Source organism: Terrapene carolina, unplaced genomic scaffold, assembly GCF_002925995.2.
Source record: "Terrapene carolina triunguis isolate 2854851 unplaced genomic scaffold, T_m_triunguis-2.0 Scaffold66, whole genome shotgun sequence".
NCBI lineage: Eukaryota > Metazoa > Chordata > Testudines > Emydidae > Terrapene > Terrapene triunguis.
The window spans coordinates 79,910,155-79,936,180 of NW_020664417.1; the positions used below are offsets into that span (position 1 = coordinate 79,910,155).

Below are 26,026 nucleotides of genomic sequence, written 5' to 3' on the forward strand. Positions count from 1 at the left end.
TGAGATTCTTCTCCAATTCTGCTATACTTTTTTTTTTTTTTGGCAAAGCCCAGCTCCCATTCCTTTATTATTATTGCTTTACATTTATATTGTGGTGGAAATTCAATCTGATTGCACCTCACTGAGCTAGAGAATTTACAAACATATATTTCATAATAGCCCTTTCCCCCCTAAAGTGCTATAGAATTGTGAGCGCTTTGATCTCAGGCTCTCAATGTAACACTTTTTGGACAGGAAAAAAAAGTTAATTTTACCTTAACACTTCAACACTTAGCACATCAGTTTCCTTTGAAGAGTAGAGATTGGATAGTAGCTAGATTCTGAACACATACCTTTTCTAACAACTCCTGGTTTGTTCTGATAAGGAGCTGCTTTTCTTCTATCCATTTGGAATCCTGTGGGAGAAATGTAAAAAAAACAACACCTATTTTTTCAACAAAGAACTCAGTACAGTAATAAGAATTACACCTCTACCTCGATATAACGCTGTCCTCGGGAGCCAAAAAATCTTACCGCGTTATAGGTGAAACCGCGTTATATTGAACTTGCTTTGATCCGCTGGAGCGCGCAGCCCTGCCCCCCCAGAGCACTGCTTTACCGCGTTATATCGGAATTTGTGTTATATCGGGTCACGTTATATCGGGGTAGAGGTGTATATGATTTCAGTCATTACTGCACAATCAAGTATAAAATGGGTTCAGGGGCAAACCCGTTGTAAATATTTTAAGGATTGAATAGCTACCAAACTGATGAAAAAGTAATAAATCCCTGCTTCTTTTTAGTTTGGTTTTCTTCTTTCCTACTTTGTTCAACCTAATCATTCAAAAGTTAAAACTTTAAATGTTAGCCTCTAACAATTTTGGAGGAATGTTGTCAATGTTAATTTAACATATATGCTGTCACGTATTTGCCCATCTTAGTTTAATATTACTGGTATTGGAAATTGTTCCTTCTCCTTCACTCAAAGAGTTGCAGCTTGCCCAGTAGCTCTGCTTTAAAATGTAGATCTTTTAGCTACCTTATATATTCCCTTATGGGGAAGTGGAAGGAAAGCATTTAATGATTCATAAGTAGTGCAACTAGAGTCCCGAGACCTGCAGTTAGCAGTCCTCAGCTGGAAGTGAAAATGAGTCTGATGTGCAGCCTTTCAGGTGTGGAATAAAAGGGAAGGTGATGGTGGCAGGTGAAATCATACAAGACCACCTTCCCCATTAAAAGATCTGTATTTCCACTTGATAACATGGGGGCCTGAACCAAAGTTCACCAACATCAGCGAGTCTCTTTCCATAGACTCCAATGGACTTTGGATCAGGACCATAAGGTCCAATCCTGCAAAAATGTACTACCACTGCTCAATACTGTTGCGAGATCAAGCCCATATTGCTCTAACAATAACTTCAAATACTCACATGAGTGACACACTTATTCCAAATCAACCAATTAATTTTCTATCTAACGACAGGAGAAATTGATCTGAAATCTAAAATAGGTCTAGTTCAGTGTTATGGCTGAGATTTCCTAAAATGGCAAGGGATTCGGACACGCAATACCCAGTAGAAATGAATGAGAGCCGGGCAAGAGAAGTCCAAAGCTGCTTTAAAATCTCAGCCCAAATCATGTTGATGCAATAACTATTTACATCAATGAGCCTTTGCAGACACATTTCACAGCGATTTTTTAACTATTGACACAAAATAAAATGATCAGTTATTTTAGGGCATTTACTAATTTTGCATTGCCCCCACAGACACAAGACTGGAAACGTTCACATTTATTTTCATGGAGAGGTTACTTCTTTGAGAGACGGAGGATTGTTTTGATTTGTTTCAAAAGAATTTTCTAGACTGAATGCTTAAAAGGCCAGGAAAGAGTTACGATGCATTAACTAGAATTAAAAGGACAAGGTCAATGGTGGAGAAATGCAATTTAAACGTTAACTTTTAAAAAGCATTCAGCGATGCTCAGAGGAAGGGAGAAATGCAGTGGCAAGTGTCATTCTCCAGTTTTGGCCTGCAAAGCACACAGGAAAGAACTCCATGCATTTAGAGACTTAGGTGAACACCCCCATCTGTTAACATGCTGAGGGGCCAGTTTTCTTTCCAGTCTGCTTTGCACGTATTTTCCATCTGCAAGTTCGACTATTTTGATCTACAATGAAACACATGCCTGATATGGGGATTTCCTCTGCTAAAAGTTTCATTTTGTGTGACAAACAAGGTCCTTTCAAAACTTGGCTATTTGGGATCTGATCTTGATTTCAGTGGAAACTGAGGGTGCTCAGCACTTAACAGGATTGGGTCCCTATGTATCTCTTTCCAGGGCCTTATGTTGTTTAATATTTTTGAGACGTGATGTTATTATTTATTATTATTATTAAATGATAGATAACCCTTTTCACTGACTGTAGTGCCTTTCATACAGGACCCTCGAAGTACTGTACAGAGGTAAATAATTATCATTATTCCTATTTCACATAGAAGGAAACATCGGCAAAAAGAGCTCAAATGAGGTTAATGAGAGCCTTTGGCACATTTGAAAATGGGATCACTTATTTAGCCATCTAAATATAGATTTGGGAGCCTAATGTGAGGCACCTATTTTTGAAAATCTTGGCCCAGATTTCTGATCTTGACTTTTTTACTGTCTGCATGTTTAACTTTAGAAAAGTCATGTAGATGCTCTCTACCTCGGTTTCCCTAGCTGAAAAATAAAGATGATAATCTTTAGACACCATTTTTTAAAATCTGTCACTTGATTCATAGTGCCCTGCTCTAAGCATTAGAGAGGACTGCCTCACCTTAGAGTGAACAGTTCATATTTACTACTAAATAATAATTATCCCAAACTAAATAACAATTTAAAAAATCACATTGTGCACAGAAAGTGAGTTTGTTTCAAATAGAAATTTATTTTGTCAAATATAGGTTCTAACAATTTAGTGTTACCGTATAACTAACCAGTAAGCAGATGTGGATTTGTCAGAGCTCCCAGGAGTGATTTCTGATGAAGTTTTAAGGCTTAGTTTACATACAAAGCCACAGAGACAATTTTTTTTATTGCACAATACCACCACCACTTGCACATTTAATTTCTCTGGATTACTGGGTGATAAACAGTGTAGTGTGGTTAAGAATCTTAAAAGGGAAAAAATGATCAAACCTAATTTCCAAGCAAACCTGTTATATACATCAATTTGGAAACAAGTCACAAAATTTAATTTTTTTACATATATATTCATGTTCACTCGGATCTAATTTACATGCATAGTGTTTAGACTTTACATCTTCATAGTCAAATAGTTTGTTAATGCGTTAGGTATGCAGCAATTTGTCTTCAATACCAGTAGCTTTATTTACTAATATACTAAAGTGACAACAGTAGAGCCTCAAGAGGAGGTAGTCCTTACAAGTTTATTTACTCTTGGGAGACCTCAGGGACTTGGAAGATTTTAGATTTTATAACCTACTGCCCAATTCTGTTGTTTTGTTTTATTTTATTTTACACACATACACACACACACACTTTATTTACACAGCATTACTAAGAACCTTGGCGCTTATGGGCAAGCTAACACTATTGTTTATATTCTCCTTAATTTGGTAAATGGTTTCTTTGTACTCATGCAGCATTCTAAAGGAATACATCTTGCATAGAATAAATCATTATAAAATGAAGTGAACTTTAAATAAGAAGGTTTATGAAATATTAGTATATTAACGTTATGTTTTATTCATCTTTCACACATTTACTTTTGGATATATCTCTATGTTTCATCTTATTACTATGCATCACTTCAATTTTAAATGAATTTTTCAACAATAAACACGGTATAAAAATAATGCATCCAAAAAATTCTGAAGAGGTACTTATAGTTATGCAACTGAACATCTTTAAAGTGCACAATCATAGTTCTGTGCTATTTCCCTGAAGATCCTGAACACTATATTTGCCAAGAGCCAGGATTTATCCTTGCTAAGTACTGCCAAAAAGCTCCATTTAGATCTAGGTCCCAATTTCAATTTAAGTGATGTGGATCAAATATTGAAAGCAGCTCCTAGTAATCAAACACACATTCAGTGGTTCATTTTTCCAGCTGAAATGTGTGTGGCAGTAACAATTTATAATTCTTCCAGCCAGTGCACCAAAAATGGTCTCCATGGGAAATTCATAACATTCATTTTGTTAAAATTATGGCCAAAACTTTTCCAGTGAAAGCAGAAAACCAGAGGAAGGAGAAGGGCCTGGGCTGGGCAAGAAAAGGGAACCGATTTTAACAACCAGGTGCATGCAGACATTAGCATATTTTGTTTTGGAAGACGAATCTTCAATAGGATTTTTTTCCTTTAATCAGATGGTCCAACTGGTGGAATGGTAACTAAGTTGCATCAGACACATGAATACACCAGCAAGCAATGAAGATGACAAGAGCACTGCTGCATGCAAGGGAGAAGATGATTTGACAGAGGGCATTAAGGGAGCCTTTTACCTGTCCTTTTTCAATCAGAGATTTCTCCAGATCTTCAATTTTCGCCTGGTACCTGAGGAGATCAGCTTGCAGTTGTTCACGAGTCTGAAAAGGTATAAAAGTGTGCATATACTGTCACAATGGCCAAGTGATTAGGATGTACACTTCATATGTAGCTCCATATGCTCAAATATTCAATTACTGCAGAATCAAATATTGATATGTTCAATACATCCTGTCCATTATCAGCCAGTGAGGTGAACTTGAATTGTTTTCAATTAAAACAAACATGTTTATTTGCATTTTATTTGATAAAATATTTACCTCATTCATTTCCACACAACTCTTTTCCTTCATAAACTAAGAAACACTAATCTGATGTTTTCAGTGGCAAAGCACTTTCTAAAATTCAGTAACATAAAGCCAGTAATGATGCTGTTTACAATACTTGGTATTTAATCAGGATACTTAAAAAAAAAAAAAAAGAATTGCAATAAGTACTAAATAAGTCTGCTGTGAGTAAAATGTATATGATGAACAACTTAAATACAGCTCATTGTACCTGAATACTGCATACCATCCAAAAATAAGAATTCATGCCATATGCCACTGACAAGCCAGTCAGTTTTATTTATATGGTCTCAATCCTTCAAGATAAGTACTTCCCTTATGGATGTTGAGTTACTTCAACTGCAAAGCATCCCCAATTGGGGCTTGAACATATGGGGCGCTGAGCACCTCCTGCAAAGTACTGAGGCCCTCATTCCTAAAGGACGAATAGAGGCACGTAGGCCAGAATTGTAAAGGTAGTTTGGCGCCTAGAGATGCAGGTAGGTGTCTAGTGGGATTTTCAAAATCCCTATTAGGCACTTTTAAAAATTCCACTGTGCACCTACCTGCATTTCTAGGCATCTAAATACCTTTATAAATCTGGCCCTTGGTAACGAACAGGATCAGGCCCTTGCTGAACACACTCAATTTCACCTAATAGATGTTGGGGACATTCGCTACCTCCCAGAATTGGGCCCCCTAAGACATAACCAATTGAAAACCTTCTAGACCAGTCAGCTGTTAAAGAGATAAAAAAGCCAGCTAGGCCATAGGGTAGAAAGAGTAAAAGTGCATTTCTCCAAATGTCTAAAATGCTATTACAGAAAAAAATAATCCCCAACGCCTCCCTCTCCCTCTAACACAGAGAAAAACATTTAATGGTGTTATATAACTGTCAAATACATAAATGCCTGAGAAATCTTACTTTAATAAAATATGTAATTATGTCCTTTTTAAAGAAATAAAAATAACTTCTTTCCTCATCCTGGGGACAAAAATGAAAGCCAGCCACGATTATGTGATTAAGAGCTGCATGACTGGCATTATGTTAGCAATCCACTGTGCCCAACAGCAAGGGCACAAACTAAAGGCAGAAATTGACAGCAGATGTGCAAGGGAAGACTTATTTTCTTATTTAAACTAAAATGCCACTTATTAGTTTTAGAAGGTGGAATATTTTCATGATCTATTCTTCGACTCTCCTATATACCATCATAAATTTTAGAGGCTCTGACTATGAACGTTAAGAGTAATGTTCAAAGTCAATGGACACAACGAGGAAAAATAATAGGAAACAATCAAATGCACCTGTAAAAATCAGTTTAATCTGATCTGGGACTATAAACATAGGAAGTTGGTATGGCCTCCTAGATAAAGTTCTGTACTAGGACTCAGGAGATGCAGGTTCTATCCCCATTGTGACCACTGGCCTACTGGGTGACCATGGACAAGTTTATTTTGTCTCTCTGTTTCTCTGTACCTCAGTTTCCCCATCTGCAAAATGGTGATAATGATACTGGCCTCCTTTTTATCAGTTGGTCTCAAAAAGCTCTGCAAAATACTATATAAAAGCTAAGTAGGATTATTAATATGTGTTAATCATTATTGAATGGCAGAGTTAAAGTTGCTTGGGAGCCTGGGTTCCCCTGCAGCCCACCAGGCAGGTTGCCAAGGATGCAGGAAAGGTTTCTCAGCCCTCCTGATTTCCTTATAATTAAGGCTGAGGGTTTGTCTGTGACTTTCCGTGACTTCTGCAGTGGCCAGTGCACTTGGCTCAGGGGCAGTTCAGGCAGCCCCTGTACCAGATGCACCGGCCACTGCTGGGGCAGTCTCAGGCCACCGCGCCTTCCTCCCCCAAGCAGCAGCAGAGTTTGGATGTGGGAGGGAGCAGGAGGTTGGGGCATGGGACAGGGTGAGGCAGGCTCTGGGCGGCGCTTACCTGGGGGTCTCCCTGGAAGCGGCGACATCCCCTTCACTCAGCTGCTAAGCAGAGGCGTGGCCAGGCAGCTCTGTGCGCTGCCTCCACCCAGAGTGCTGGCTTCGCAGCTCCCATTGTCCGGGAACTGCGGCCAATGGGAGCTACGGAGGCGGTGCCAGCAGGCGGAGGTGGCCACGCCTCTACCTAGCAGGCTGAGCGAGGAGGATGTCGCCACTTTCAGGGAGCCCCCCAGGTAAGCACCACCCAGAGCATGCCTCACGCCATCCTGTGTCCCAACCCCCTCCCATAGCCAAACTCTGCTGCTGGAGGGGAGGCATGAAGCTCGGTAACGAGCCTGCCAGCCCCCCCAATCCGCCAACCCCTCCCCAGCATCAGCGGGAGTCCCATGCCGTGCGCTGCTGCCCCCCCTCCCCCACAGTTTTAGTCAGGGGTATATAGTAAAAGTTATGGACAGGTCACAGGCCGTGAATTTTTGTTCACAGCCTGTCACCTGTCCGTGACTTTTACTAAAAATACCCGTGACTAAAACATAGCCTTAAGTCTTAATTTCAACAAAACCTAGACGTTCCTGCAAAATGTTTAGATTTTGACAATCGGCAAATTTTGACAAGAAAATGTTATGTGAAAAATTTCTGAGAAGTTCTACTAGGCAGTATGGCATAGCAAATGGCACATGCAGAGACTCTGAGAAATGGATTCTGTGTAAAGCAAGGCACAGATGGACAAACAAGGTGCTCTTTAAATCCCCCATGCCCACTACTAGATCGCCAATTAATCATGCTTGGGGCTGGAACTAGGTATTTCTAATCCTCCAGAGTTTCACATCCAATTACAAACAACTCATATGTAGGATGTGAAAAATCAGTTAATGAGCAGAGTGATACTGCACTGCTATGCATTTTACTCCAGTCAGATCTCTTCCTCGGTGGACTGGCAAGAACTGAAAATGCTTGAGATGTAGTGTCCTGGAGGGGAAGAAGTTTATATTAGTTCATCTCAGTCAGAAAAATGGTGCCTTTTGTCTTGAGAGCGAGAATGGGTGATGTCAAGCAGGAAAAGAATGGAGTGATCCAGAAAACTTCGCAGACACAGGAGACTCCAAGAAATCATTTTCAAGAGCATTTTGAAACCAGAAAGGATTTTTTGGACTGATCAATAAGACAATGCTTAGCAGTAGGGGAAGCGAAAAGATTATATGTGTGTGAATATAAAACCCCTTGCTTTGTCAGATGGAAGCCAGTGATGTAGCACACACTTTTACCAAGTCTTCATGTGGCCCTGCATCTGAAGTAATTTACCAGAGGATACCAATTCAAGTTTTAGGTCCAGGCCGAGCTGTGCTTGGTGCAGGACTGGTGGAATGAGGCAAAGGGTCACCTTTCCAGCTCACTGATCCTACGGCCACTGGGAGGCCCACTTGGTCTGTAGCACAACTTAGATTTTGCCTAGGTCCCCAAGGAGCCGTTCAAGTGGTCAGTAACCACTAGGGCACAACAGTGTTCTGGCCTTCCCCCATTTGCTGGGCATGAGGGGATGGCATAGAACTGGGGGAATATACAGCCTTTCATTTATCCTACTAAATGCCCGAAGGGAAAGATTTTCCCGCCAGATTTGTTTCAGGCTCTTTGTTTACTTGTCTGACACAAATATTTATTGTAATCTGATCATTGATTTTTCTTAAATCCATTGTTTTAGCAGCCACGTGCAATTTCTGTTGGACTGTCTTTTTGAATTAGAAAGCATTACTTAAATACAGGGCTACTTTAATCCACTATGTGTGTGATAAAAAAAAAAAGTCAGAATAAGATGCATTTTGAAACCTTCTTTCCATACAGGTCTGATAAATCTAGAACAAATATTTCACTATAATATCTAATCCTCAAAAGTATGTAATACATTTACTGCATGCAGTCCACTGACCTGCAAAGGCACAATTAGCATGAGAGAGATCAGATTTCTGAGAAGTTTCAATAAAAATTGTTTACCCTTGCTTCTCTCTCTGCATCCAGTGTCCCACCAACTTGCTCTTGAAGTAATGCATATGCTCTTTGTAAAGCTTGATATTCTCTGGTTAGTTGACAGAACCTTAAATCAGCTTCTTCTTTAGGCGTACTCTTAAAAGAATAGAAAAGCAAAACAGTATATTATCTTCTGTTGCTTCAAACATTAAGCTCTCTTTGCAGCTCAGAGATTATACAGTAGCTAGTGGAAAATGTAAAATATCCATCCATTTCTGTAAAGATATTGGTAGGTAGAATTGCTGGGAGGGAGCAAAAAGGACAGTCAAGAACTTTATGCAGGACCCAGGCTTACAAAAGGGCCAAAGACTCTAACAGCCAGAGTACGAAAGTTCGTTAAACTGCTGCTTCCAAACTCATGTATATAAAGATATAAAGGACAGCACAAATCTTCCTCCTACAGCACTGATGACTCTTCCCCCCACTGGCAGACCCTAATCCCTAAGAGCTGTCCCTGGGGCAGAGCCTGGCACCCGATGCTGCTAGCTCAATCTGCAGGACACTATCCCTACCTTAGACCTGAGAAAGAACTCCAAGAACCCTAGAGGAAATGAGGAGAGAAAAGTCCCTCGCTCCAATTAGCTCTCATTCTTGCATCACCTTGGGTTCTGAATGACAAATTTTGAGTTGGAGAAGTGGGCGATGGGGTGGGGGAAGAGAACAGCAAGAAAGAATACAAACAAAAGAAACAGAAATGCAGGAAGAGAACCTTACAGATTCCCAAAGTTTGATGTGGCCTTAAAATGCTAGCAGAGATTAGAGGAAAGCGGACATTGGGGTGGAGAGAAAAATGAAGAGTTCCCTGTGTTTATGTTTAGAATTTGAGTGCAGCATAAATTGGCTTGACAGAAAAAGTGAGGAACAGTATGTATAGGAAGAGAGAGAGAACAGGGGACAGTGAAAGTTAAGAGTGCTGAATGGACAGCATTTGTGTGAAAGGCGGGCAGAGAGTGAATGGCTAATGAGAGAACTGAGGCAAGACATGTGAGTGAGGGAGGGAGTGATAGGGTGTGAAAGAGAGAAGGAACACAGACTGATGGGGAGGGATGAGAGAGAATATGACTCTGCACAATTTTATTCACTGACAAAAAGGGCCATAATTTTGAAGGACCCACATTGGACCTCGCTGCTCAACACCATGGACCGTGTGCACATGGACAGAGAGATGCACACCTGCTTCTCTCAGTCACCTAACCTCAGGGTTTGGGGGCAAAGTAATTTAAATACAGGATGATGAGCAAAAAGTTGTATACTGGTTACAGAGCTCTAAGTAAAACAACAGTATTGCCAACTCCAGGCATGCAAAAAACATACGTCATTCCCCCAAATCATGAAATTGGCTTAAAAATCATTAAGATTTCTTTTAAAATAGTAAACATTGGGGTCTTTTCATTTGCCTTCTGAGTTTCATATTTTCAAACTTTTCTCCACAATCATGAGGGCTAGAATTTTTTTTTAAATGAAAGCGGAGATTCTCCTGACTTCAGGAACTGGGGCTCCAAGAAAGAAAACCCCAAACAATATCATGAGACTCAATAAAAATCACAAGGGTTAGCAACCCCCAAATAACAATAAAATAAGCTGGGTAGAGTAGGGGAGATGAGGACATGAGTATAAGATAGAGAGGGTGTAACTGAAGGGTAGAACATACGAGTTAGTAAACAGCATAGGGAGACCTTGATTTTACATCTTGTCTTAGGCCTTGCTGTTCCTTACTGTAGCCCGGTTGCAGTGCATAACATACAGGTCCAGCAAAAACATGTCTACATATATTTACTATTCAAGCCTTAATAAATTGACAAAACTTCTCTCGATATCAAAAGCTAGTGATAGTGAGAAGGACCTGACAGTACCAAAATAGTCACATAAATCATAATATTCTAGGAACAGCTATTGTGGAGCAGCCGTGGATTTTGTCAGTGCAAGTGCCCATTGATTTTCTTATTTTGACAAGCAAGAGATAGTGTGATAAAAGGAATTCTATTTCTCAAGCACTGCTGATATTTACCTTGTCTGATTTAATTAACTCTGAACTCATCAAGAAGACAGACCCTAATGCTGTCATTTATTAGCTGGGTTGCAATGGCTGAGCTAAATTAGTGTGTTTTTCATAGATTTCAAGGCCAGAAGGTACCACTGTGATCATCTAGTCTGATCTGCACAACACAGGCCATAGAACTTCCCCCAAATAAGTCCAGAATATATTTTTTAGAAATCATCCAATCTTGATTTTAAAATGATCAGTGATGGAGAATCCACCATGACTCTTGCTAAGTTGTTCCAATGGTTAATTACTCCTACTGTTAAAAATGTACACCTTATTTCCAGTCTTTTACTTAACTGAAAACAACTATTCAAGTTGCAAATGCAGAAATACAGAGAAATAGGAAAAATATTTCCATTCATTTTGTATGTTTTGTTATGAAGACACTTCATTACTTACATCATCCAAGTCTTCTTCTGGTGTTGCTGGCGTTCTGTCTGTTTTGTCCGTGTTATACGAAGTTACAGATGAGGTTTCAGAGTCAACAGATTCTTCGTCAAATCCAAAAAACGTCTCCACAACATGCCTCTGAAAAGTCAGTTTTTCTAGGTTACTAATAGGACATTCAGTAATAATCTATAACCTGGTTAAATAGACAAGTAGACAGCAAAAAAGGTCTTCAGTAACCCCTAGTCTGGCTTTACTCCCAAGATGCTTTGATTCTTACCCACAAGGACAAGAGGCTCAAGTTGGGACACCTTAGCAGTCCCGTTGATTTCAATCAACCTACTAAGGACTGTAGGATTAAGTCCCTGGTAACAAACTGAGGGAGCCTGGGAAGACAATCATTAGAAAAAGAGATGAAAGAAGAGTGTTGCTCCCTCCATGTGTATGTACCATTTGAATGCCGGTAAAGAAATTATTCCTTTCGGCATCTTTTACTCGAGTGCTTCAAAAAATCAGGCTGCACATTGCATTGGATAATTGCCAAATACAGTCATGCTCTACCACAAGTATAAAATACACTTAACCACACAGAAAATCATCCATGTTTTGAGATATTAGGTAACCAACCTATTGAGATGCAACATACAAGAGGGTGTTAGAAGAGGGGTATATTGCATTCAAAAAAGTTATTCATTGACATTTGTGATTCACATTATTAATAAAAACATTAAAAAAAATCAGAAAGCTTAAAAATATCTATTTTTCAAAATTATTGCTGTCAACTTGAAGATATCAGTTCATATATCTTCATCTGTCTGAAATACTATCATTTTAAAAATGAGAAAAATGGATTCTCTAGAAAGAAAAAATAAATACCAGCATGTCTAAGGAAAACTAATCTTTAGTGAAAATTAATATTTCAATGAAAAATTTTTAAATCACAGATAACATAACATTGAATTAATGGGTACAGAATATAACAGAACCACATTAAAAGGTATAGGCAAGTAATGTATACGTAACACTCATCATGAAAGATATTAGATCAGCTACCAACGTCAGCAGACAAATAAAAAGTCATAACTGCAATGAACCTTTATAGGACTGATAAAAAAGTAAACTGGTCTTAAAATTTTCAATCTTTCTGTCCTTCCCTTACTTCAGTTTCTTGATACATGCTCAGAATACAGTGACACTGCAGAAAATTCTGCTGCTTCAAAAATAAAAGCATCATTTAAACATTCAATTGTTAAGGTTAAGCTTACTCTTCAAAATTATTTGAAAGTTGACATCAATCAATACACAAAATTTCTGGAATTCTTCACAAGCAAAAACTACAGCATCTCCTCAACCACTTAGCTTAGAATAGTTTAAAAAATAAAAATAGGTTGCCAACCAAAATTATCTGATTTGATACAATTTGCCAAACAGTCACCTAGTGAATTCAACACCACCAAGTGTAAAATAAGATAAAATTTGCCATCGTTATATAGAGTTATGAGCTGTCCTGCTCACCCTACAGAAAGTTCTAGAGTCCAGCAAAACCAAGCCCTCCTAACAGTTCACAATTTACCCACTAATCTCTCTTCAACATGCAATTACAGTTAATTCTACCAAATAGCTATGCCCTATCTCTAATCACAATGACTGCACATAGTCCCCTTCTACTTTAGGCCTCTAGACTGTTCTGTAACTGTATTATTGCTTTCAACAGGCCTAAGAACATAACCTCAATGTTCTCATCACTTCTATTCTAATATTTTAGGGTTGTCTTCATTGCAGTGTTGGTTTGAGGCATGATTGGAGTGTTACCCCTAACTCAACTCCCGTCTACACACAAATATCTCTAACTTGAGCTAACTGGTGCTTTCAACTTGAGCGAGCTGGTGTTTCGGGGCTATAGGCTGAAGATCAACGGTTGCAGGAGAGGATACAGGCCACAGTTTAAGTTAGTACAACTCATCCACTGCTAATCCAATCATTCTGTGCTGCTAATCAAACCATTCTCTGTAGGATGAGTGTTGAGACAGGCAGCATGGCCTAGTGGATAGAGAACAGGTGACCTGGGTTCAATTCCTGGCTGTGCCATTGGCCTGCTGGGTGAACTGGACATGTCACCTCTGCTCCTCAGTTTCCCCATTTGTAAAATGGAGACAGTGATGCTGAGCCCTTTGTAAAGTGTTTTGAAATAGACTGATGTAAAGCACAATAAAGAGTGAGGGGTTATTGTTTTGCAGCATTGCCACTCTCACTTGAGCTAGGCTGACCTGAGCAGAGCAACTTGAGCTAACTGTTGCTGTGAAGACAAACCCTTAGAATAGTTCAAACTTTCATTCACAGACTGAATTAAGAGCCTATTGTTTCTAGTATAAAAATCCCCTTTCAAATATGTTATGTTCATGTTGAAAAAAGTTCAAAAACTGAAAGAAAGTAGAAACCTGAATAAAGACTGGACTCTTCACAACTCTGCAGAGGCCACAAATATAGACCCATGCACTTGAAAGATATCTAGAGATCAGCCTTCCCTTTCCAATCCATTGATTGGGTCATTAGGAATTGCTACCCAATCTATACAGAGGGAGGCAAAAAGGAAAGGGATTTAAGTACTAAAACCTGCTCAGGTACACAGCTATTTTTAGTTATTCAGTAAGCACTAGGACTATTCTGTGTTATATGTTAGAACTATGTTTAAGACATTAGGAACAGAAATTAATCCGAGAATTTTAATTCTTTCCCCTAGCATTCATATTCTTCACAATCCTTAGCTTTAGAGAAAGTTTGTTTTCCTTCATTACAAGTCCTTTAGAAAAGAACAAATAAACCATGGTGCACAATCTGTATCTGAACCACTGAAGAAACACCCAGCAATACCTACAGGAGCATCAGTAGCTTCATTAAACTCAGGACAAAAAGAGTGTTCATCAACATTGAAATGTTCTTTGCAAATATTCAGACAAACCGTAGCTAGTTTTATAAATAACTCAGCTTGAATCCTGGTGCTTTAAGAAGAGGTGTTTTCAGGGAATAAAAACAAACACACAAAAAATATTGGTCCTTTTGGTTTATGTAAGAGAGCCTTGTTGATTACAGGGATTATTTAAAAATAATAGCTACTGAACTATCAATATACAGATATATTTGTTACTCAGCATATTTAAACACATCATTGGCACCAGGCCTCCAGGAAACATTTACACATTTTAATAAATAATGTAAATGATAATTAGATAGGGGAAATTAATGTTTCCCATAGCACGGAGACACTCGAAATCTTCAAGGATAGTTAAGGATAGCTAAATTCTACACATACTTGTGTATAATATTTTGGGTTTAGAGTGAATCTGTTTCATTTACTTTTTATAAACACTGCTAATTACTATGCCTCAATGGTGAATTTGCCTGTTTGTTTTTGCATTGATTACATACTGGGACACAATGTAGTATTTAGCCATTGCACATTAATTGCATATTTATGAATTACATCATGAGATAATCACATAATTGTCATTCACATTATTAACTATTTATTGTTGCCAGTGTGATAATCTAATATTTGTAGCAATTGGCTATAAAAATGGATTCATATCCAACACACAACAAATTAACTGACTGGAAAACAGCTAGAGGGGAAAAAAAAAAAATCAAAGAGACAGTTGACACAAAGTTGATAAAGTGTTAAGAAAATTTTACTACCTGATAATAAATACTATGGTAAACTATACATATATATACACACACACACACACACACACACACACAGATCATGGAAGATCGTACTTATTAATTCAAAAAACTGATTTAAAATAGATTTCTAAAATATATGTATTCTAATGTGGCTTTTACTATTCTGCTTGCTCTTTTTAGCTATACTATTTATGTCAGAATTTTTCTTAAAATGTGTAAAACTCTTGAAATTATATTTGTATATACTGTTTGTAATTCTAGAAGGTTGTTAATTAAAGGTGTTATTTTTATGTAAAGATATTCAATCCTAAAGTTTAGATCATAACTATCAGAGTAAAATGTTCATATCAATAACTGAAAATATGCAGAAGTAAAATCTGAAATATTTGGCAATAACTGGTGGAAATTAGGATGCAATTTTGGATTTCTATACCAATGTTTTCACACATACTTTTACAGTATAATTGTGCATTACATTTTTGCAATTAATGTTTAGAAGATCAATAGGACTTGTGACAGAGTAAATATATTTTCAGAACATGAAGATCTACAAAATATTCTGTATATTAGTGGTGATTCCCGTTGAGTCAAAACTAGTCAATTTGGTTAATGTTGACATAATTTATGATGCAGAGTCTGTGCCTTGAAATATATAGACGATATTGCATACAAATATCTACATCTATTTTAGTACTACATTTAATTGAATTAGATAGGTCTACATGCATATGAACCATCTAATTTCTGTATAGCTGCAGTAGCTTCATCTTCCCACATGATTTAAGTATCACATATTATTTTCAAGTGATTAATCAAAACAGGAGAAGTGGCTAAATCATAATGAACTGAATTACACTGTAATTAGAACAAATCAGCTATTAATTTATAGCTTCTTACCTTCATGTTTATAAGTCATTTCCTGGCAGCCAGAAAAATATAGGCACACCAGAGCACACAGACAGATAAAAAAAGAGAAATATAAGACAAGAAGTATGTACTCCATTGTGCTGGTCTGAAGAGTGAACACTTTCAGTTATAATCACAAATATAGCCTATTTAATAAAGCTTACAAAGCAGAAAGTAGTCTTCAGAGTCCCACAGTTATGGGCAATTTTGTTGATTTCAAAGCAATGACTCCAATTTTCATTTTATCATTGTAATTCCATTCTACAGAAAAAAGCCTTTCCAGGATTTCATGGTTATTTCTCTGTCATATATTTCAAAAAACTGAAAAAAGCCCTGAACTAAAGTGAATCCTAAGCAGAAAAGAGACCTTTAAAATATTCTCATTACTTCAAGGAATCTGATGTCGCATGCAATTATTAAGAAATTTCTATCAGCTCTGGCTGCTTTTTCTCACCGAAGAAAATCTAGGAGGTTGAGTGTGTGCGGTGATTATATTTCTTCTCTGGGTACCCTGCACTCAGATCTTATAAAGCTCCACCCCACTGTGCTCCTCTTTACCTCTTAGAGACCTGAGCTGGTTGCCAGCAATGTTCTTCAGATTCATACATCCCCTGACAATTAGAAGACTGCTCAGCAAAAGCTACAGTAGCAACAGTAACCTGGTGCAATCCGAGCTTTAGAAACCAGCAGAAGAACTATAGTTGGGAAAAACAGATAAGTCTTTGGCATTTCCAAAAGCATGCCAGCTGAACTAAAACTACTCACACATGAGAAGACTTTAAAGTCTACTGGACCAGGCAAGTAGACCATTTTTCCTATCGGATGTCTTAAGTACCACAATATGAATTTAATGTACTTTGTTCTAGCTGACAAGCAAAGCTGACTGCGGGCTATCAACATTAAAAAACAAACATGGAGGAGTTGTTGCTTCAGCACAACCTTTGCATGCTGAGAATTATGGAAGACAGAGCTTAAAAGGTACCATCTCAGGGAAAAAGAACAATTGTTTGGATGAGTACCTTCCCACTCATGAACATATACATCACCTATTTATGAATTAACAGGTTGCAAAATTAAATCTTCACTGCACAGCAATCCTTCCAACCAATGTAGAAAAGTTACATGTTTTCAGTATTCTGGAGTCAGCACTAACCGATAAATGGTTAATTTAATATCCCCAGTCCTTGTATTTAACAAATCTCTCTTTTTGCCCTTGGTCAGGGTTCTACTACTTGTTCCCTGATAGCAGCACAACTGAAGGTGCATTGGAGCTTGGTGCTTCACTCCACCTCAGGCTCCACCTCCAATGTCCTAACCAGTGCTTCACTCCACCTCAGGCTCCACCTCCAATGTCCTAACCAGTGAAATGACTGACTGCTTCAGGCTCATTCATCTGTGTCACTATTCCCTTAGAGCTACTTACAGTGCTCAGGTGGCACCTCGCTTAGACCTTTACCCTGGGCCTTCTTTTGGCTTCTCCAACCACTTCTTCCTACATCTTCCCCTGGTCCCTTTCATGTAAGACCTTTCCATGTAAGCCCCTCACAGGTTCTTTCCAAGTCCTCTGGCCTGGGCACTGTCGAGAGCCTTTTCTAAAGCCTTTCTTTGCCCCTGGTCTTTCTCAGACTGAAACAAAGCCAGCCCCTTTTGTGGCAGATACCACTTTCCAGCTTACATGCATCTGAACGTATTCACGTGACCCTTGTCAGTAAGGTGCTCCCTCTAGTCAGATGCTTTACTTGAGGTTTCCCCATTTCCCTTGTTCAGGGAAAGCCGGACACAGAAGGAAGGTGGTCCACCTCCGGCCCCCCCGCCATAGGCTAGTTCATGCTGTGATTATATTGAATGATTCTCAGAAGAGCCAGGCACAAATACTTTATTTTCCCCAAGATAAATCTTAGTAAATTTCCACCAGTGTCAGCCCTCCCTAATCAACACAGCCATCCTGATAATTACTTCTACTATTGTACACCTATGTTATCATGGTCAGCTATGGATACAAATAGCCAGTTCATCTGACAGACAAAGCCACAAACTAATTTTCACCAGTACTGAACACTTTCTGGGTTTCCACATTCACATTGTTCTAAACAACACCTTTGCTTTTATTTTCAGTTCACCGTGTTTGAAATTTGAGTGCTATCAACAGATTAAGTGTCAGATGCTGTTCTGTCGATATTGACTTATTTTTTTAGCCTTCATTCTGAGACAAAATTGATTTTATCAGCATGTTTGTGTCTGACTTGTTGAGCATAGGTCTGGAAGGCAATTTCAAATCAATCCAGTCTGCCTATGTTTATCTTAGCTTCGCTTATTTTTCTAAACTGTTGAAATAAAAGTTTTGTGGGAGATCCATCTTGCTTGCTTTGCTGTTGAGCTGATTTCTATTAATCTTGCTGGACTTGACTATTTAGTTACCAATTCTAAAACATTCCAGATTACTTGTCCATGAAACCTGGGCACTGAGACAAAAGCATAGGCTGACGGCCAGTTACTGTCCTCAGATGTATGCATAAAACACTCATTAAATTAATTTACTTCAGGACGAAGTTTTGGCTCTTAGTGAATTTCACAGGCAGCTTGTCAGATCTACATTAGATCTTTGAGACTCGCGTGCCTTAAGTGGTAGTTGAGCTACTATGGTTCCCATTTACAGTGAGAGTTCTACTCAAGATACAACACCACAAGGAAAAACCATGGCAAATCTAATGTGTCTTTAAAAATCAGTTTAATCTAATCGGGCATGACAGACACTAAAATACATTAACCATAATTGTACGGTGATTCCTCTGCATCACTATAGGGCAGAAAAATAAGTTTGTTTGGGTGCCCTAACTGCATTTCCAGAACTTGAGATGTTTGAGTTACTTTTAGGGTTAATCCTAACTCTGAATTTCCTGAAATTATAATGCTTTTTTCTGTGATAATTACAACATCTCTGTATTACATTTTCCCAATGTACTTTCAACCTTAACTCTATCAATGTAGGTTTTTTTCTCTCTCTAGGAATTAAAGAGAGTGGAACAAAAATTATATACAAATGTAGGGCTTGACCCTGCATCCTTCACTCAAATAATTTTATACAGAACATGGAAGATACAGTCTTCTGATATTACATAGTTTCCTTCTAGTTACAACTTCATCCTTCATTACTTGAAGTCTATCAGACAAAAGTAACCTAATCAAACACACCATAGGTGGCCTAGATTCTAAAAACTAGTCTGTGATCTAACCATAAATGATTAATTTGAAGTACATGATCTCCCACTAGCAACAGAAATGTGCAAACATTTACAAGAAAGTATTTACATTTTAAAAGCATAAATCAACATTGCAATGCCACTTGTAGCTAAGGGGGGGGAAAAACCCTTGTTTTTTATTTCTTCCATAATCCAAAGCAATAACACTATCTATATAGAAATTGCAACGCAGACATGGGAAAGAGGGCTCCTTCAATAGTGTCTTTCCGCTTTATAAAAACTTATTATTAGCATGTTCCGTTATTCCCTTATTCTTACTCTTTTTGACCTCCTTACTAAGGCCAAACCATATCATGAACTGAGGGGCTAAAAACTCTGACTTCATGTCCATTACTATGCAAGAAGCTTGGAAGGAAGCTAGACTGTTTGCCAGGATTAGACTTCTGAAGTTATTGTTGACAGCATTTAAGCTTCTTCGATGAATGCTGCACGAATGAAAAATAGCCTACAGGTTACATGACAATATGGGCAGCTAGAACATTTGCAAACCTATTCTTGAGGACTTGAAGGCATCAAACCCTTAGAGCCTTTGGACATTCATGCTTTTATTTATGGGTTTTAAGTCAAACTGGTGAAATTTTGTTCAATTTTTTTTTTTAAATAAAAAGTGGACAATTTTTCAAAACCAAACATTTTCACCCCAAATACTTGCTTATTTTCACATTTTCCACTGTTTCAAATGAGAAAACAAAAAACATTGATTTTCAGTTATTAATTTCCTCCAGTTTTTCCCTTTTCTCTCCATTTTTCAGTGGCAAAATGGAAAAAGAAACAAAGAGAGGGAAGGGTCAGGGGGAAGGAGACAAAGCAGGAAAAACAAAAAACATTTATATTTTTGCTTTTTCCCCCACCTCAAAAAAAAAAAATCAGAAAATTTAACAATTTACCAAAAAGCACACTTACCACTTTTTGACCAGCTCTACAGTGAGCTGAACAAGCATCTTTTCTCTCTTCCTTGGGTTATCCTTTCTCATGAGATCTGCCTCCTTCCACAATCTGTTCCCTCAATCCCCAGAATTCCTTCCCACACAGGAAGCACCAAAAGAGCCAGCATCTCCTCCTCTAAAATCAGGTAGAGAATTTCCTGCTCCCTCAACCTAGTTCCCAGGAGCGGGGCTCACTTCACCCTTTTGTTTAGCTGGCTTTTCTTTGCGTCTCTATCTAGTGCAGCATGCCACACATCTCCTAGTGTCCCTTGGCCTGCAAACAGGCAGAACCAGTCAGAATTTATCATGGAAGATCAGACTTGGCCCATTCCCTCACCAGCTACAAACCCTCCCTTCCCTTCTCCTGCCACATTATCCCATGTGAATATGTTGAATTTATGGGGAAACTTTCAAAATCAGCAGCTGGGGAAGGTCTGGTCAAGCAGCTAATTTAAATAGTAATGTAAAAACATCTTCTAGGAAGTGAGTGAAATTTAAGAAACTACATAAATGATCATCATCATGTTCACATTATACCTCAGGCATTTAGGGCAGCGACCAAGTTCCCCCACTCCTGTTTCTGGCAAGTCTTTCAATGATTCCCCAGCTGTGCCCCAGGTTTTTTAGCTCGGCTTCCACAGCTCTTAGCCATGTTGTTTTCGGGTGGCCTCATTTTTGCTTGCCTTCATGCGTCCATCTTATTGCTACTCTGGTGATGGAATCAGTTTCCATCCAAAGCATATGGCCAATCCATCTCCAGCGCTTCCTGGCAATGATGGTGCTCATATCCTCTTGGCTGCACTGTGACAATGGATCTTGGTTTGAGATAGTTCTGGGTCAAATGATACAGAGGATTTTTCTGAGGCAGGCTGTATGGAATGAAGACATTTTGGACATGTCATACTTTCTTATTCCCCAGCATTCTGCGCTATAATGTTGAAAGTATGCAGCTCTGATAAATCTTGAGTTTGGTTTTGGCATTGTATTTTGATGATTTACAGACTGTAATTTAAGCTCCTGAAGGTGTTCCTGGCTTTATTGATTTTGTTCCGCGTGTCCTGGCTGATGGTGCTGCCCAAGTATGTGAATGTTTCTACATTGGTGAGAACATAATCCTCTATCTTGTGATAGACCCACGCCAGTTGGGTACAGCAGAATAGCAGAAGGCAGATATACTGGCCACTGGATTTACAGTTTTCTGTTCCCTGACTGACCAGAGCAGGGGCTGCTCCAGGCTAATAAGAACACCTGACTCCAATTAACCTGCAAAGAGTCAGGTGAGGCCATTAAGCTAATGTGACCATCTGACTCTAATTAAGGCCTGCTGATACTATAAAAAGGGCTCACTCCAGTCAGGCAGAGGAGAGCCAGAGGAGAGGAAGTGCGGCTGAAGGACTGGTTAATGAAGACACCCTCAAGTTATTGATAAGGGAGCCCTAAGGTAAGGGTGAAGAAGGGAGAAGCAGGAGAGCTGTGGGGAAGTGGCCCAAGGAAATATAGCAACTCTGGCAGTGAAAGGTTGGCTGCCAACAGTTGCTACCATTAGGGTCCCTGGGCTGGAACCCGGAGTAGAGGGCAAGCCCGGGTTCCCCCCAACCCACCACTACAGGAACACCTCCTGGGAGGGGAAGTCAGGCCCCTGTCAGGACAGGAGGCTAAACTGTTCTAAAACAAGCCCCTAGGGACAACAGAGACTGTGGGAGTTCTCTCACCAACCTCCTTGCTGGCCTATGATGAAAAGGGCTCAGTGGACTGTAACCCTGGCCCTAGAAAGAGAAGGGCTACGTGGAGGGTCACAGTGAGCCACTGAGGCTAGCATATACCGCCTAGAAGCGCAGGACCCACAGGGGCAAGGTCAGAGCTCTGCCACAATCTGTACTGGTGATGGTGAGGCAATATTAAAGGTCATGATATAAGTCTTATTGTGGTTGATTTTCAGTAAAATTTGCTGGCTGAATGCATTAAGTCAAGTTGCTTTTTCTTGTATATGGTGTTGGGTATGTGACAGGACAGCAAGATCATCTGCGAAGTCTCATCTTCAAGGGATCAGAAGGGTGTCCATTTAATGCCTCTTATCATGTCTTCTGTTGTACTCTGCATTACCCAGTCGATGGCAATGCTGAAGAGGATTGCAGATATGACACACCCCTGATGTACTCCTGTTTTGACTTCAAAACTGAGCTCACTGTGATCAACACTGCATGTAAAGTTGAAATAGAAGCTTTTGGTGATGTTGATTATACAGAGAGGGATTTCATATGCCTGCAGAATGTGCCATAGGCTGGTCCTGTGAATGCTATCAAAAGCCTTCTCAAAAGTCTATGAAGTTTATGTAGAGTTGCCGTTGCCATTCTAAGCATTGTTCTATTATGTTTCGTTGAGTGACGATCTGGTCTGTGCATCCACGCCCTTTCCGAAAACCAGCTTGCTCTTTTCTGAGAATGCGATCAACTGCCTCTGATATACGCTGGACTATGATCTTACACAATACTTTGCTTGGCACAGATAAAAGTGTGATACTACACCAATTATTACAATTACTGAGAGTTCCTTTCTTTGGCATCTTCACTATAACCCCATTGGCCCACTCATCTGGCACTTTTTCCCTTTCCCAGACTGATGTAAATAGAGGTGCCAGGACAGATGCTGCTAACTCAGGATTTACCTTGGATAATTCTGCATTCAAGTTATCCTTGCCAGAAGATTTCCCATTTTGTAAGGATTTGATGGCTTGAATGATCTCTTCCTTAGTTGGGGTGTCTGTGTTGATATCAAGATCTTCTTCTGCCTCCTGGATGTTTGCTTCCTCTTTAGGTGGCTCTCTGTTCAGCAATTCTTTGAAATGCTCTGTCTAGCACATTTATTGTTCTTTTCTGTTGTTAGTAGATGGCCTTATTTGTCCCTGATGAGAGTGTTTGTTGGTGTCTGCCATTTACCACTGATAAGCCGCGTCATTTTGTAGATGGCTCCTTGTTCACCATGAGCAGCTGCATCCCTGTTTGTGTTGCCAGATTATCAATATAATGTTGTTTGTCCATTCTCACAAGGCGTTTGACCTCCCGGTGTGCCTTGCTATACTGCTCGTGGTATTTGTCCTTTAGCTTCTGGGATTTTGTATCAAACTTTTTTCTTCGGGCCTCATCTGGTTTCTATGGCGTTCCATGTGCTGGGTGTAATCCACTCCTTCCTTCTCTTCTGCCCGTAGCCTAGACAGGCTTTACTGCTCTGTTTATTAATTGCTGTTACTTTGTCCCACTTCTTGTTGATCTCCTCATCTGCATTCCCCTCCCCTTCATCAAGGTCTGCAAGTGCCTGAAACCTGTTCTTTAACTGCAGAATGAAGGCTTTCTGTATTTCAGGGGACTTTAGCTTGTCACTGTCATAATGTCTATGTCCCTTGTTTGGTGGACTCACACGTCTCAGTTTTAGCTTGATAGAGGCTGTCACCAGGTGGTGGTCACTGCCAACATCTGCTCCCCTTCTCACTTTCACATCTGTCAGTAAGCATCGCCATTTGATGTTGATCATCATATGGTCAAACTGGTTCTTATCTCTGCAATTTGGAGAACACCATGTCAGCTTATGAATTTCAAGATGCTGAAATAGGGTTCCACCGATGACTAGGTCATTCATATTGCAGAAATCAACAAGTCTCTCTCCGTTTTCATTCATGGTGCCACACCCATGTCTTCCCATTGCTCTGTCATTGTTTGTGTTGTCCTTACCGACCTTGGCATTCAGGTCTCCCATGACGATAGTTAGGTTGTGGCGTGGTACTCTCTCTAACTCTGCCTGTAATGTAAGGTGGAATTTGTCCTTTACTTCTTTATCACTGCCATTTGTCAGAGCATAGTACTGAATCAGGGTGATATTGTGTTTCCCTTTCAGTCTGGCTCTCATAAGTCTCCTGATAATGGTCTTCCATTCAAGCAGGGAATACTCCACTACCTTCTTCAAAAGGATGGCAACACTCTCATGGTATTGTCCATCATCCCGTCCAGAATACAGCAAAGTTTTTCCCAAGGCTGTTGTTAATCTTTCTGTCCTGTCCAGCTGCTCTCGCTGACACCCAGGATGTGTAAGCTATAGTGTCTCATCTCTGCTGTGATCTGAGCTAGCTTCCCTGTTTCGTACATTGTCTGTACGTTCCAAAAACCAAGTTTGGTTTTTGTCTTGGTGTTGAGCAAGTGCCAGTGGCTTCATACAGGTTATTGATTCCTGAAGGTCATCACACACAGTAATGGTCCATTTCTCCATCACTGTTTCCATAACATATTTTGTTTTTTACGGGACAGGGTTGTTAGCCCTGTGCCTAACCCACAACCCGGAGGACCAAGGTGTCTGTTTTGTCTGGCCCCTCCCCCACAGACCAATCCAGCATGGTTGAACCTATCAGGAGCAAAAAGAGTGCACAGACACAGACTCTGGGGATCGTTAGAGCACACAAGCTGTCCCACCAACACAAGGCACGGACACCAGAGGACATAAAACTACATAAAATTTATTCGAAATCACTCAATGTCCAAGTGAAACTGTCCAAAATAAAATGAAAAATCTCCCTGTAATCTCTGCAAAAGTCAATCAACAACTGTGCTATGACATGGTCAGCACAAAAGTAGAACAACAGAGTTTTTGTTGGAATAAGGAGGGCTAAGCCACACCAAACCTCATTTGCTTTCTGAGTCAAATTGTTCCAAATCTGATTTTGACTAGCCAGAGTAAACAGATGGCAGCACCCACAATATGCTATGCACATTGCAGATAGAGTAACAGGCATTAGAGAAGGCGCTCACAACCAGAGAGAGGGCAGGGAAAGGGAGCCATGGATAAGAAAAGTGAGTCAAGGTGGTTTTACTATGTTTTGGTAATACATGATTATATTAACACAGGATTTTTCCAATAATTAAAGTATTGTAGAAGCTGGCAGCCCACCTGTTTCCTTCATTACTGATATTCCTAGTGTCACCATCTCATTAAAAGAAAATGAAAGTAGTAAATTACTTTTAATAAAAACAAGTATTTTATAATCCCAAAGACTACAGTTTAAAACTATGTTAGGGCTCTTCATTGTACAATATTATAGTATTTTAATATCAAACATATGATCAGATACAAAAATATTAATTTTATTTTTAAAGGGCCCCACTTTTATCTCTGCCACAGATGAACATCCAACTATGTTATGCTGAGCATGAATGATACAGATCTGCTGTAACCTCACCCTATATCAGACTTTTGCAAGGCTTATGGATTTCTTTGAAACTATTCTCTCTGTATAATACAAATGCAATATTATGAACACTGTTTAAAAATATTTCTAGTGAGCTACAGAACCAAAAATATATCTGAAGTCGATCTTTCAGAACCTATACACTATAAAACAAAGTAATAAAAAGTGCCACCATGAGGACATAATGAGTATGCCATCAAGAACACACTATAAATAAGGCTAAGATTTTGTCTTGGGTTTTTTTAGTAAAAGCCACAGACAAGTCACGGGCAATAATGAAAAATTCACACAAGCCTGTGACCTTTTACTAAAAATATCCATGACAAAATGGGGAGCCTGGGCATCTACCAGTGGGCTGGGAGCTCCAGGGCCCCCACCACCCATGGGGGCTCAGAGCTCCAGGGTCCCCTTTGCCGCCTGCGGCTGCCAGGAGCTGTGGGGGGCTGCCACTGCCTGGGGCAGTGGGGGTACTCCCAGCACCCTGCCTCCACGGGTCTTTGGAAGTCACAATTCTGTGACTTCCACGACTAAATCACAGCCTTAACTACAAAGCAAGTGTTATTTCAATGTACAGCAGAACCACACTAATTCTCACTTCTACTAACCCACAAATGTGCAGTATATACACACACACACACACACACACACACACACACACACACACACACACTTGTTAGCAACTAGCTTTTCAGGCAAAAATCTGTCTGGGGATTGGTCCTGCTTTGAGCAGGGGGTTGGACTAGATGACCTCCTGAGGTCCCTTCCAACCCTGATATTCTATGAAAGATTTTATAGTATATTTCATTACTTAAAAAATATATTACTACAATAAAACTA

The 26,026-nt window shown here is 39.5% G+C and overlaps 1 protein-coding gene across 1 annotated transcript in view; it reads right to left on the minus strand.

The window, feature by feature from the left end:
• The window catches only part of JAKMIP1 (janus kinase and microtubule interacting protein 1), a 121,565-nt gene that overhangs the window by 54,715 nt on the left and 40,824 nt on the right, over positions 1 to 26,026 (minus strand). Inside the window, exons 8-11 of the mRNA XM_024204524.1 lie at positions 11,196 to 11,324; positions 8,720 to 8,848; positions 4,487 to 4,570; positions 333 to 395 (exon numbers count right to left, since the gene is read on the minus strand). Coding sequence (XP_024060292.1) covers positions 333 to 395; positions 4,487 to 4,570; positions 8,720 to 8,848; positions 11,196 to 11,324 — 405 coding nt within the window. The remainder of the gene's footprint in view (positions 1 to 332; positions 396 to 4,486; positions 4,571 to 8,719; positions 8,849 to 11,195; positions 11,325 to 26,026) is intronic.